Source organism: Neoarius graeffei, chromosome 4 (assembly GCF_027579695.1).
Source record: "Neoarius graeffei isolate fNeoGra1 chromosome 4, fNeoGra1.pri, whole genome shotgun sequence".
Taxonomy (NCBI): domain Eukaryota; kingdom Metazoa; phylum Chordata; class Actinopteri; order Siluriformes; family Ariidae; genus Neoarius; species Neoarius graeffei.
This window is the reverse complement of record NC_083572.1, coordinates 105,803,982-105,816,017: the sequence shown is the minus strand read 5'-3', so window position 1 is coordinate 105,816,017 and position 12,036 is coordinate 105,803,982. Positions and strand designations below refer to the sequence as shown.

The 12,036-nt window shown below is 43.4% G+C and overlaps 1 protein-coding gene across 2 annotated transcripts in view; it reads left to right on the top strand.

The window, feature by feature from the left end:
• si:dkey-28n18.9 (sorting nexin-6) overlaps positions 1-12,036 on the top strand; it is a 50,353-nt gene that overhangs the window by 24,468 nt on the left and 13,849 nt on the right. For both annotated transcript variants that reach the window (XM_060918399.1, XM_060918400.1), the window contains 5 exons: positions 5,592-5,675; positions 5,779-5,853; positions 5,953-5,983; positions 6,085-6,169; positions 11,727-11,766. In XM_060918399.1, the coding sequence (XP_060774382.1) occupies positions 5,592-5,675; positions 5,779-5,853; positions 5,953-5,983; positions 6,085-6,169; positions 11,727-11,766 (315 nt within the window). The remainder of the gene's footprint in view (positions 1-5,591; positions 5,676-5,778; positions 5,854-5,952; positions 5,984-6,084; positions 6,170-11,726; positions 11,767-12,036) is intronic.

Below are 12,036 nucleotides of genomic sequence, written 5' to 3'. Positions count from 1 at the left end.
TAAGAAACGCTGGAGACGTCCCTGTTGTTGTGTGTTGGCTCGCTCTGTAGTGCATTAGGGTCAGGTTAAGAGCAGTCTGAAAAGCACATCCCTGAGCCAGGTGTGCACAAATGCTGTTCTTCAGGCTCTGGTTAAGACGCTCTACACCGCCGTTCACTTGCAGGTTGTAGTATGCTGTACGAATATGCTTAATTCCCCTATCCCTGAGAAACTGGGAAAAGTCTGCAGAGATAAATTGGGGCCCATTATCTGTGGTGATGGTGCGAGGCATACCCCAGCGTGCAAATAGTGTGTCAAGGATATCTGTGATGGTCTGTGTTGTGACGGTCCCAGCTGGAACCACTTCAGGCCACTTAGAATGTAGGTCGTACAGCACCACCAGGAAGCGCTGATGATGAGGAATTCCCTGGCCATGAAGCTCTCTGCAGATGTCGAGCTGGAGGTGTTCCCAGGGGTGAGAGGGCCACGGAACCGGCTGCAGAGGGGTTGGCACTGGAGGTCCAGTCTTCCCACTAAGGAGGCATGGTACACAATCCTTAACCAGTGCTTCAATGTCGTGGTCAATGCCTGGCCACCATATCAAATCTCTGCACCTCCGTTTAAGTTTAACGATGCCGAGGTGCCCCTCATGCGCCATTGACAGGACCCGGGCCCGCAGGCTACTAGGCACCACTGTGCAGAGACCTCTGGAGATGCAAACATTGCTCCAACATGACAGTTCATCACGCAGTCTTGAGAATGGCATGAGCTCCTCGGGAACCTTTTTTGGCCACCCCGAGCGAATATACGTGCACAGGACAGTCAGTGTACCATCACATTCTGATTCTTGTTTTAGCTCCTCCAAGGACACGGCTGATTGCAAAGGTGTGTGTAGCAACTGGATGAGTTCAGGCTCTGTGTCGTCTTTGGGGAAGATGGCCGGTGCTGGGCTATCAATGGAACGAGAGAGGAGGTCAGCGACCACATTGTCCCTCCCTGGGGTGAATTGAAGTTCATAGTCGTATTGCCTCAACCTTTCTCCCCATCTGTGGAGGCGTAGCAGTTTATGGCCTGAGCCTGAAGTTGATAATAGTGCAGTCAGGGCTTGATGGTCGGTTCTGAGTGTGAAGTGCCGGCTGTACAGATAGAGATGCCATCTCTCTGAGGCCCAAACACAAGCAAGCGCCTCACGCTCACCCACAGAGTAGTGTTGCTCGGTTGGTGACAACGCCCTGGAGGCAAAAGCTACAGGTTGCTCAACCCCATCCTGCATCTGTGACAGGACCGCTCCAATCGCCCTATCTGAGGCATCGCAGGTCACCAGTGTCTGACATTCTGGGCTGAAGTGAGCTAGGACAGGAGTGGTGAGCTGGGCCTTCAGACGTCGCACAGACTCGGAACATGCAGGAGTCCACTGCCATGGCTCATCCTTCTTCAGCAACTGATGGAGGGGTGCCGTAGTCTGGGAGTAGTTGGGCAGAAAACGGAGGTAGTAAGCCGTCATGCCCAAAAATGAGGCCACTTCAGAGGCTGAGGTTGGCTCTGGGATTTTGTGTATGGCCTCGACATTAGACTGTAATGGAGCAATCCCTTTGGCGGAAAGGCGGAACCCCACCAAATCAATGTTTGGAGTGGCAAAGTTGCATTTTTCTGCATTTAGGGTCAAGTTGTTTTGTAGAAGAGCTTCAGCCACTCTCTGTAGGCGGATGTGGTGTGTTTCCGTGTCTGGGGCATGGACGACTATGTCGTCAAGAAAGACCGCCACACCCGGTATGCCAGCCAGGATCGTGCTCATCACCTTCTGGAAACAGCTGGGGGCAGAGCTTAACCTGAACGGCATTCTGGTATAGCGGAATGCCCCTATGTGTGTCACAAAAGCCGTAAGGTCTCTGCTGGCTGGATGGAGTGGCACTTGTAGATAGCCTTGGCGTAGGTCGAGTTTTGTGAATATCGTAGAGCCGTGAAAATGAGCAGTAAGCTCCTCTGCTGTGGGCAGAGGGTATCGGTCTGGAATGACAGCCTTGTTTGCTTGGCGCAGGTCTACACATATTCTTATCCCCCCGACTTCTTCTTGGCCACAACTAGATTCGAAATCCAGGGCGCAGCATTGACTGGTTCGATGATTCCCTGTTCCAGGAGCATATTGAGTTCCAGAGTGATGTCATCCCTCAGGGAAAGCGGTATCCTGCACAGCGGCTGGATGACAGGTGACACGTCAGGTGTAGTCAGCGGCCTGTGGGTGAAGGCCATCAGGCAGCCCAGGCCATCGAACAAAGCCAGCCATTTGTGCTGCCAGGAGGAGGCGATGTGGTGTATGTCTGAGCCAGCATCATCTCCGAGTGTGAACCCAAGAGCAGTGAATAGGTCTAGGCCCAAAAGATTGGCCCCTCGCCTAGCCATGTGAAACGGGAATGAAGGCAGGCACTTGGAGCCGTAGTGCACAGGAATGTGGACCACACCCAGGATCTCAATCTTAGAACAGTCATAACCACACAGAGCTGTGGCAGGATTGTCTAGAGGCAAGTGAAAGAAAAACTTGTAATAGGTGGTTGCATTTAACAGTGATGCAGCTGCACCAGTGTCCATTAACAGTGGCAAAGTAACATCAGCCAGTTGAACAGTACATGTTTTGAAAGCTACCTGACCTGCTGATACAATTCTGATCTCTGTGTAGGTGTGCTGGGCTGGAGAGGAACTCACGGGTTGGTGCAGAGTGGCAGGGGCAGAACGGCACACTTTAGCAAAGCGGTTTTGTTTCAGGCAATTTCGGCATGTTTGCCCTCTGGCAGGGCAGTGCTGCGCTTTGGAATTATGCGATTTAGAACCACAGTTTCCACAACAATCTGAGGCTCGCCTGTTCTGCCTCTGTATAAATTGAACCGGGAGGTCGGACTGGCATGGGCTGGCAGAGTCGGTGTCATAGTGCGTGTGATAAGCAGGCTGGGTTTGCCACGCAGCCGTGTCAACATTGGCGCATGCACCTGCGTAGTGCATTCCATGGCTGTCTCCACTTGCATCGCTATCTCCACTGTTCTATTTAATGTCAAATCATCTGCTTCTAGCAACAGTTTTTCCCTCATTTTCTCACACAATGTCCCTTCAATGAACTGATCTCTAATCATTTGCTCCTGCAGAATTCCGTACTCATATGAGCGTGCCATGTCCTTTAGGTTCGTTATGTAGGTTCGCACCGACTCACCAGGGCACTGTAGCTGCTTCCGAAGTTGGTAGCGTCGGAGTAATATCCTTTGGTGGCCAGTGAAATGTTTTGTCAATGATGCGACAGCTTCAGCATATGTTCGTTGAGTGCCAAGTGTGCGAAAGATGCGCTGGCCCTCTACACCAAGACAGTGCTGCAGGAGAGCCATCTTTCTCTTATCGTCAATATCATCATAGTCTAAGGCAATCAGATAAACTTTGAAACTCTCCAGCCAGTTTGCCCACGGGATTGGAGGATCTCCAGGAACAGCCAAGAAGTGTGCAGGTGGGGGTAGTCCAAACTCTGCCATCCTCATCGCCAATATTGTGTATTGAAAGAGATGTGGGAACATGAGAGATGGTGCACAATAAACTTTTTTTTACTGAACTCTGCCACTCACACTTACACCACGCATGCGCACACACATTACTCCTGAGGGCTTCATAATAAAAGGCTCTAACTTGTGCATTAGTATACACAACAATGCCTACAACTTTAAAGGTGAAAATTGTTGTTTTATTGTGACACAAACAATAATTAAGATGAAAAAAAAACAAAAACAGAAATCTGGAGTGTGCATAAGTATTCACACCCCAAAGTCAATACTTTGTAGAGCCACCTTTTGCTGCAATTACATCTGCAAGTCTTTTGAGGTATGTCTCTATTAGCTTAGCACATCTAGCCACTGGGACTTTTGCCCATTCCTCAAGGCAAAACTGCTCCAACTCTTTCAAGTTAGATGGGTTACGTTGGTGTACAGCAATCTTCAAGTTATGCCACAGATTCTCAATTGGATTGAGGTCTTGGCTTTGATTAGGCCATTCCAAGACATATAAATATTTCCCTTTAAGCCACTCCAGTGTAGCTTTAGCAGTATGTTTAGGGTCATTGTCCTGCTGGAAAGTGAACCTTCGTCCCAGTCTCAAACCTCTGGCCGACTCAAACAGGTTTTTCTCCAGAATTGCCCTGTATTTAGTGCCATCCATCTTTCCTTCAGTCCTGACCAGCTTTCCTGTCCCTGCAGATGAAAAACAGCCCCACAGCATGATGCTGCCACCACCATGCTTCATGGTAGGAATGGTGTTCTCAGGGTGTTGGGTTTGCACCACACATGTCACTTCCCATGATGGCCAAAAAGATAAATTTTAGTCTCATCTGACCAGAGAATCTTCTTCCATGTGTTTGGGGAGTCTTCCACATGCTGTTGGGCAAACTTCAAACATGTTTTCTTAAGCAATGGCTTTTTTTCTGGCCACTCTTCTAGAAAGCCCCACTCTGTGGAGTGTACAGTTTAAAGTGGTCCTATGGACAGATACTCCCATCTCCGCTGTGGATCTTTGCAGCTCCTTCAGTGTTATCTTTGGTGTCTTTGTTGCATCTCTGATTAATGCCCTCCTTGCCCGGTCTGTGAGTTTTGGTGGGCGGGGCCTTCTCTTGTCAGGTTTGTAGTGGTGCCATATTCTTTCCATTTTGCTATAACGGATTTAATGGAGCTCTGTGGGATATTCAAAGTTTGGGATATTTTTTATAACCCAACCCTGATCTATACTTCTCCACAACTTTGTCTCTGACCTGTTTGGAGGCTCCTTGGTTTTCATGTTGCAAGCTTAGTAGTGTTGCAGAGTCAGGGTCCTTCCAGAACAGGTTGATTTATACAGACATCATGTGACAGATCATGTGACACTTTGATTGCACACAGGTGGATCTTAATCAACTAATTATGTGACTTATGAAGTGAATTGGTTGGACCAGCTCTTATTTCGGGGTTTCACCTATGCACACTCCAGATTTCTGGGTTGTTGTTTTTTTCATCTTAATTATTGTTTGTGTTACAATAAAATATCAATTTGCATCATGGTGCTAACCTTCCAAAAATCCATTTTAATTCCAGCTTGTAATGCGACAAAACAGGACAAATACCAAGGGGGATGAATACTTTTCCAAGACGCTGTAATGTCGACCCTAATTAGTACACTATGTCCAATAGAAGTCCTTTGGAGATTCAGCCACAGAAAAATGTCTGATATGGTTAAAATTCATGTTTTGGGCATAAACATATTCAATAAAATCAAAAAAGGCTCCTGAGAGGCACAGGAGAAAAACATTCGCTGTGTTGTCTAAAATTCGCATGTTAGAATCTCGATAATTCCACGGCCATCCGTGAAAAGGAGATCAAGACAGGGTAAGTGTCCGTGTTCTCTGGGTGGGTCAGCCATGCTGTCTTTCATTTTTAATTTTATTTTTAGGTCTTAAACAATCTCAATTGAAGTTCTTTTGCATTTTCTTCTTGCATTTGCATTGATTCCGACAGCACACACACGCACAATGCAGTTGTGCATCTATGAAATAACATGAATGTGTGATTTATTTTTCTTTCTTGTGTCCTTGCTGTGTTTTGGTTGACGTCTCGCAGTTGGTCAGTAAACAGTGCAGCAAAAAAGGCATCTTCACCCGCCTCAGTCAGGCCATGGAGGAAATGAGGAAGGAAGGTCACAAGGTGTGTATTTTGTTATTTAAACAAAGACATTATTACATTTTTATTCATTTTATTAATGTGTCCTGAGCCTTGGTTATTTTATTAACCCAGTGTGTGTCTTCAGGATGTGGATGAATTCTTTCACAATGAGAGAGAAAGCAACATACACACATCTGCCCTGTTTAAAGCAACCACAGAGGTTCGGCCTTTCGTTTCTTCCCACTGATTGCTCTATCATTCCTGAGTCTTTTTTTCCCCCCAAATTCTCAAAATTTTAATGTCATGTGATTTCCAATAGAAATTCGTCAACGTTGTGCTGACAAAGCAGAGTAAGACTCTAACTTCCTCTCACTTTCTGCAACACTACACATATGATGACATTTCAGAGGAAATAAGCATGTGTGTGTGTGTGTGTGTGTGTTTTTTGCAGGGCTTGCTTTGGCATGTGGCCATTTCTCCACTGCGTTACATCTCTGTGTTAATCAGGACGATCCGTCTTCTGTGGCCTTCTCCAAGTAAGTGTGCGTTTTCACCGTGACTTTCATTAAGACACACCGATCAGTGCCATATTCCAGAAATGACGTCTTACGTAAAGCATGCACAGAATAACTTATTTTGCCTTTCGTTTGTCTTCATGTTGCTGATATTTAATTAAAAGAGATAAATTAATATTATTTACATCATGGAAAAGTCACACACTTAATGCAAGACTCTTATTTCAGAAATCTGGAGCTTAGGGTTCAAGTGATACGGGATTTCTGGCACTGATACCAATAAAAAACAAGAAAGTCCCATTCCTTAACTAAAAAAAAAAAGACTACAACATGTTTCTTTCAGAGTGAAATGTCATGAAATATTATGAATAGTACAAATATAGTCAAGCAGGCCTAAATATATATATGAAAAAAAACAAACATTTTGAACTACACACTCACTGGCCACTTTATTAGGAACACCCATCCATCCACCTGCTGTTCTGTTTGATGCAGTTCTTGAATCAGCTGATCCCTCGAGAGCAGCACAATGCACAGATCATGCAGATACAAATCAAGAGCTTCGGTTAATGTTCACAGTGTTCAAACATCAGAATGGGAAAAATTGTGATCTCAAAGTGTGACTTTCTTTCACTGTGGCATGGGTGTTGGTTTGAGCCAGATGGACTGTTGTTGTTTTTTTTAAATTAATATTTCAGAAGCTGCTGATCTCCTGGGGTTTTCACACACAAGTCTCTAGAGTTTACACAGAATGGCGCGAAAAACAAAAAACATTGAGTGAGTGAGCGACAATTCTGTGGGTGGAAACAAATGCCGTGTTGATAAGAGAGGTCAGAGGAAAATGGCCAGATTGGTTCAAGCTTTTTTGCCAGGAAGGATATAGTAACTCATATAATCACTCTTTACAACCGTGGTGAGCAGGAAAGTATCTCAGCATGCAACAGAAAACAGAAGAACACATTGGGTTCCACTCCTGCAGCCAAGAACAGGGGTCTTACAATCAAGAACAAGTTCCTCTTAAAGTGGGAACTTGTGGCCGGTGAGAGTGTGTGTGTGTGTGTGTGTATATGGTATATATAACTATTCATCTGTAAACGCACATTTATTAGTTATGTGGTTTCAAGGTATAGCGTACTTAATGCATCTGATCCATCTTCATCACTCATATGTAGCATATAGAGAATTTTAATATAACCATGAAATACAACCCCGATTCCAAAAAAGTTGGGACAAAGTACAAATTGTAAATAAAAATGGAATGCAATGATGTGGAAGTTTCAAAATTCCATATTTTATTCAGAATAGAACATAGATGACATATCAAATGTTTAAACTGAGAAAATGTATCATTTAAAGAGAAAAATTAGGTGATTTTAAATTTCATGACAACAACACATCTCAAAAAAGTTGGGACAAGGCCATGTTTACCACTGTGAGACATCCCCTTTTCTCTTTACAACAGTCTGTAAACGTCTGGGGACTGAGGAGACAAGTTGCTCAAGTTTAGGGATAGGAATGTTAACCCATTCTTGTCTAATGTAGGATTCTAGTTGCTCAACTGTCTTAGGTCTTTTTTGTCGTATCTTCCGTTTTATGATGCGCCAAATGTTTTCTATGGGTGAAAGATCTGGACTGCAGGCTGGCCAGTTCAGTACCCGGACCCTTCTTCTACGCAGCCATGATGCTGTAATTGATGCAGTATGTGGTTTGGCATTGTCATGTTGGAAAATGCAAGGTCTTCCCTGAAAGAGACGTCGTCTGGATGGGAGCATATGTTGCTCTAGAACCTGGATATACCTTTCAGCATTGATGGTGTCTTTCCAGATGTGTAAGCTGCCCATGCCACACGCACTAATGCAACCCCATACCATCAGAGATGCAGGCTTCTGAACTGAGCGCTGATAACAACTCGGGTCGTCCTTCTCCTCTTTAGTCCGAATGACACGGCGTCCCTGATTTCCATAAAGAACTTCAAATTTTGATTCGTCTGACCACAGAACAGTTTTCCACTTTGCCACAGTCCATTTTAAATGAACCTTGGCCCAGAGAAGACGTCTGCACTTCTGGATCATGTTTCGATACGGCTTCTTCTTTGAACTATAGAGTTTTAGCTGGCAACGGCGGATGGTACGGTGAATTGTGTTCACAGATGATGTTCTCTGGAAATATTCCTGAGCCCATTTTGTGATTTCCAATACAGAAGCATGCCTGTATGTGATGCAGTGCCATCTAAGGGCCCGAAGATCACGGGCACCCAGTATGGTTTTCCGGCCTTGACCCTTACGCACAGAGATTCTTCCAGATTCTCTGAATCTTTTGATGATATTATGCACTGTAGATGATGATATGTTCAAACTCTTTGCAATTTTACACTGTCGAACTCCTTTCTGATATTGCTCCACTATTTGTCGGTGCAGAATTAGGGGGATTGGTGATCCTCTTCCCATCTTTACTTCTGAGAGCCGCTGCCACTCCAAGATGCTCTTTTTATACCCAGTCATGTTAATGACCTATTGCCAATTAACCTAATGAGTTGCAATTTGGTCCTCCAGCTGTTCCTTTTTTGTACCTTTAACTTTTCCAGCCTCTTATTGCCCCGTCCCAACTTTTTTGAGATGTGTTGCTGTCATGAAATTTCAAATGAGCCAATATTTGGCATGAAATTTCAAAATGTCTCCCTTTCGACATTTGATATGTTGTCTATGTTCTATTGTGAAAACAATATCAGGTTTTGAGATTTGTAAATTATTGCATTCCGTTTTTATTTACAATTTGTACTTTGTCCCAACTTTTTTGGAATCAGGGTTGTACTTTAGGATACTTTAATTTATTCATTTATTCCTATACGAGCTCTACAAACTGAAACTGACTTTATTTAAAATCGCTGACATCTGTTTGACACGCCTTTGCTGTTGCTACTCAGCTCGACTCTGCTTGGATCAGCTGATTGTTGTGATAAACACGTTGCCAACAGATGAGTCGCAGTGCCCCCTCTGGTGGGCAAACTATGCAATGACAACACTCATAACATGGTTAAAGGATCCATCTTCCATCTCTCTGTTCCTTTTAAAATGTCATTTACACCAATCAGCCGTAACATTATGACTACTAACCAGTGAAGTGAATAATGTTGATTGTCTCACTACTGAAAACATTAATTCTGGCTAAAACAGAAAGATGTCAGCATTAACATTTTCAGCAGTTTGTGCTCCAGTAGCTCTTCTGTTCTTTTCCATTGGACCATATGTGCTAGCCTTCGTGCCCTGTGCGAATCAATGAGCCTTCGACACCCATGGCCCTGTCTCCGGTTCAACGGTTGTCCTTCGGATCCTTGGACCACTTTTGTTCGGTACTAACCACTGCATACTGGGAACACCCCACAAGATGTGCCATTTTGGAGATGTTCAGACCCAGTCAACTCGCCATCACAATTTGGCCTTTGTCAAAGTCACTCAGATCCTTACGCTTGCCCATTTTTCCTGCTTCCAACACATCAACTTCGACAACTGACTGTTCTCTTGCTGCCGAATATATCCCACCCCTTGACAGGTGCCACTGTAATGAGATAACCGATGTTATTCACTTTTTCACCTGTCAGTGATCATTATGTTATGGCTGATTGGTGTATCAGCTGTTATAAATGCTGATACTGATTTATCAGCAGGTAGATCATATTGGCTGATAATACAGTGGCATGCAAAAGTTTGGGCACCCTTGCTGAAAATGTCTGTTACTGTGAATAGTTAAGTGAGCAGAAGATGAACTGATCACCAAAACGCGTAAGGGTAAAGATGACACATTTCTTTAATGTTTTCTGCAAGATTACATTTTTATTTCCATCATTTACAGGCGTAAAATGCCAAAAAATGAAAAGGACCTGAAGGAAAGGTATGGGCACCTGACGTGGTCAGTACTTAGTAACACCCCCTTTGGCAAGTATCACAGCTTGTAAGCGCTTTTTGTTGCCAGCTAATAATCTTTCAGTTCTTACCTGGGGGATTTTCACACATTCATCCTTGCAAAAGGCTTCCAGTTCTACAAGTTTCTTGGGCTGTCTTGAATGCACTGCTCTTTTGAGATCTATCCACAGATTTTCAATGATGTTTAGGTCAGGGGACTGTGAGGGCCAGGGCAAAACCTTCAGCTTGGGCCTCTTGAGGTATTCCATTGTAGATTTTGAGGTGTGTTTTGGATCATCGTCTTATTATAGGACCCGTCCTCTTTTTAACTTCAACTTTTTTACAGATGGTGTGATGTTTGCTTCCAGAGTTTACTGGTATTTATTCCAATCCATGCTTCCCTCGACCAATAAAATGTGCCCTGTGCCACTGGCTGCAACACAACCCCAAAGCATGATCGATCCACACCCATGCTTCAGAGTCAGAGAGGTGTTCTTTTCCTGGAATTTGGCACCATTTTTTCTCCAAACATACCTTTGCACATTGTGGCCAAAAAGTTCTATTTTGATTTCATCAGTCCACAGGACTTGTTTCCAAAATGCATCAGGCTTATTTAGATGTTCATTTGCAAACTTCAGATGCTGAATTTTGTGGCTAGGACGCAGGAAAGGTTTTCTTCTGATGATTCTCCCATGAAGGTCATATTTGTTCAGGTGTTGCTGCATAGTAGAACAGTGCACCACCACTCCAGGGTCTGCTCAATCTTTCTGAAGGTCTTTTGCAGTCAAACAGGGGTTTTTATTTGCCTTTCTAGCAATCAAATGAGCAGTTCTTTCAGAAAGTTTTCTTCATCTTCCAGACCTCACCTTGATCTCCACTGTTTCTGTTAACTGCCATTTCTTAATAACATTATAATCTGAGGAAACAGCTACCTGAAAACACTTTGCTATGTTCTTGTAGCCTTCTCCTGCTTTGTGAGCATCAATTATTTTATTATTCAGAATGCGACGGACAAATTTGAGAAGTCGGAGAATTTATACAGCTTTGAAATCTGCATCATCTGACCTTTCCTAGCGAAGAATTTGAACAAGCCACAGCTCAATAAGCTAATTAAGGTCTGGAAGCTTGGTAAAAGTTACCTGAGAACTCAAATGTATTGGGGTGCCCAAACTTTCGCATGGTGTTCCTTTTCTTTTTTCACTCTCCAGGTGTACAAAACAACAATAATACAAAAATCTTGCATAAAACGCTGAAAAGAAATGTGTCGTCTTTACCTTTATGCCTTTTGGTGATCAGTTCATCTTCTGCTCACTTAACTATTCACAGTAACAGACATTTTCAGTAAGGGTGCCCAAACTTTTGCATGCCACTGTATCTCCAAGCTGATTTATGGGTTCAGTCCTAAATACTATGGGAGTTTGGTGGAATGTGGACGATTTTTTATTTTTATTTTTTTAAAGAAAAGTGCTGCTGATGATATTTTTCTTGGTCACAGCGGAGCTTTAAAATTAAAATGTGTTGTTGCCATGTCGTGTTGATAATGCATTATAAAACAATGTTAGTGTCTCCAAAACCTGTCCCATAAAATCATGCAGTTCCAGTGAACGAGTTTATTCTTTGTTTGTTTGCATGTCACTCTATATTAAACTCTCTATCTCTCTCTTTTTTAACTGCCTCAGGATTTCTCTCAAGCTGTCAGATATAATGGATGCAGTGAAAGTAAGGACAAAGTCAATGGAACTGGAAAAATCATCATTCACAAATTATTGTGCTGGATTGTATTTTATATACAGTTGTGGTCAGAAGTTTACATCCAGCAACATGAATGTCATCTTGGATATGAACGTCATGGCAATATTTGGGCTTTCAGTCATTTCTTTGAACTGTTCTTTTTCTGTGGCAGAATGATTGTACAGCATACATCTTTAATTAAAAAAAAAAAACCCACTAGAATTTGGTGCACAAGTTTTAATTTTATTTGGTTTTTCT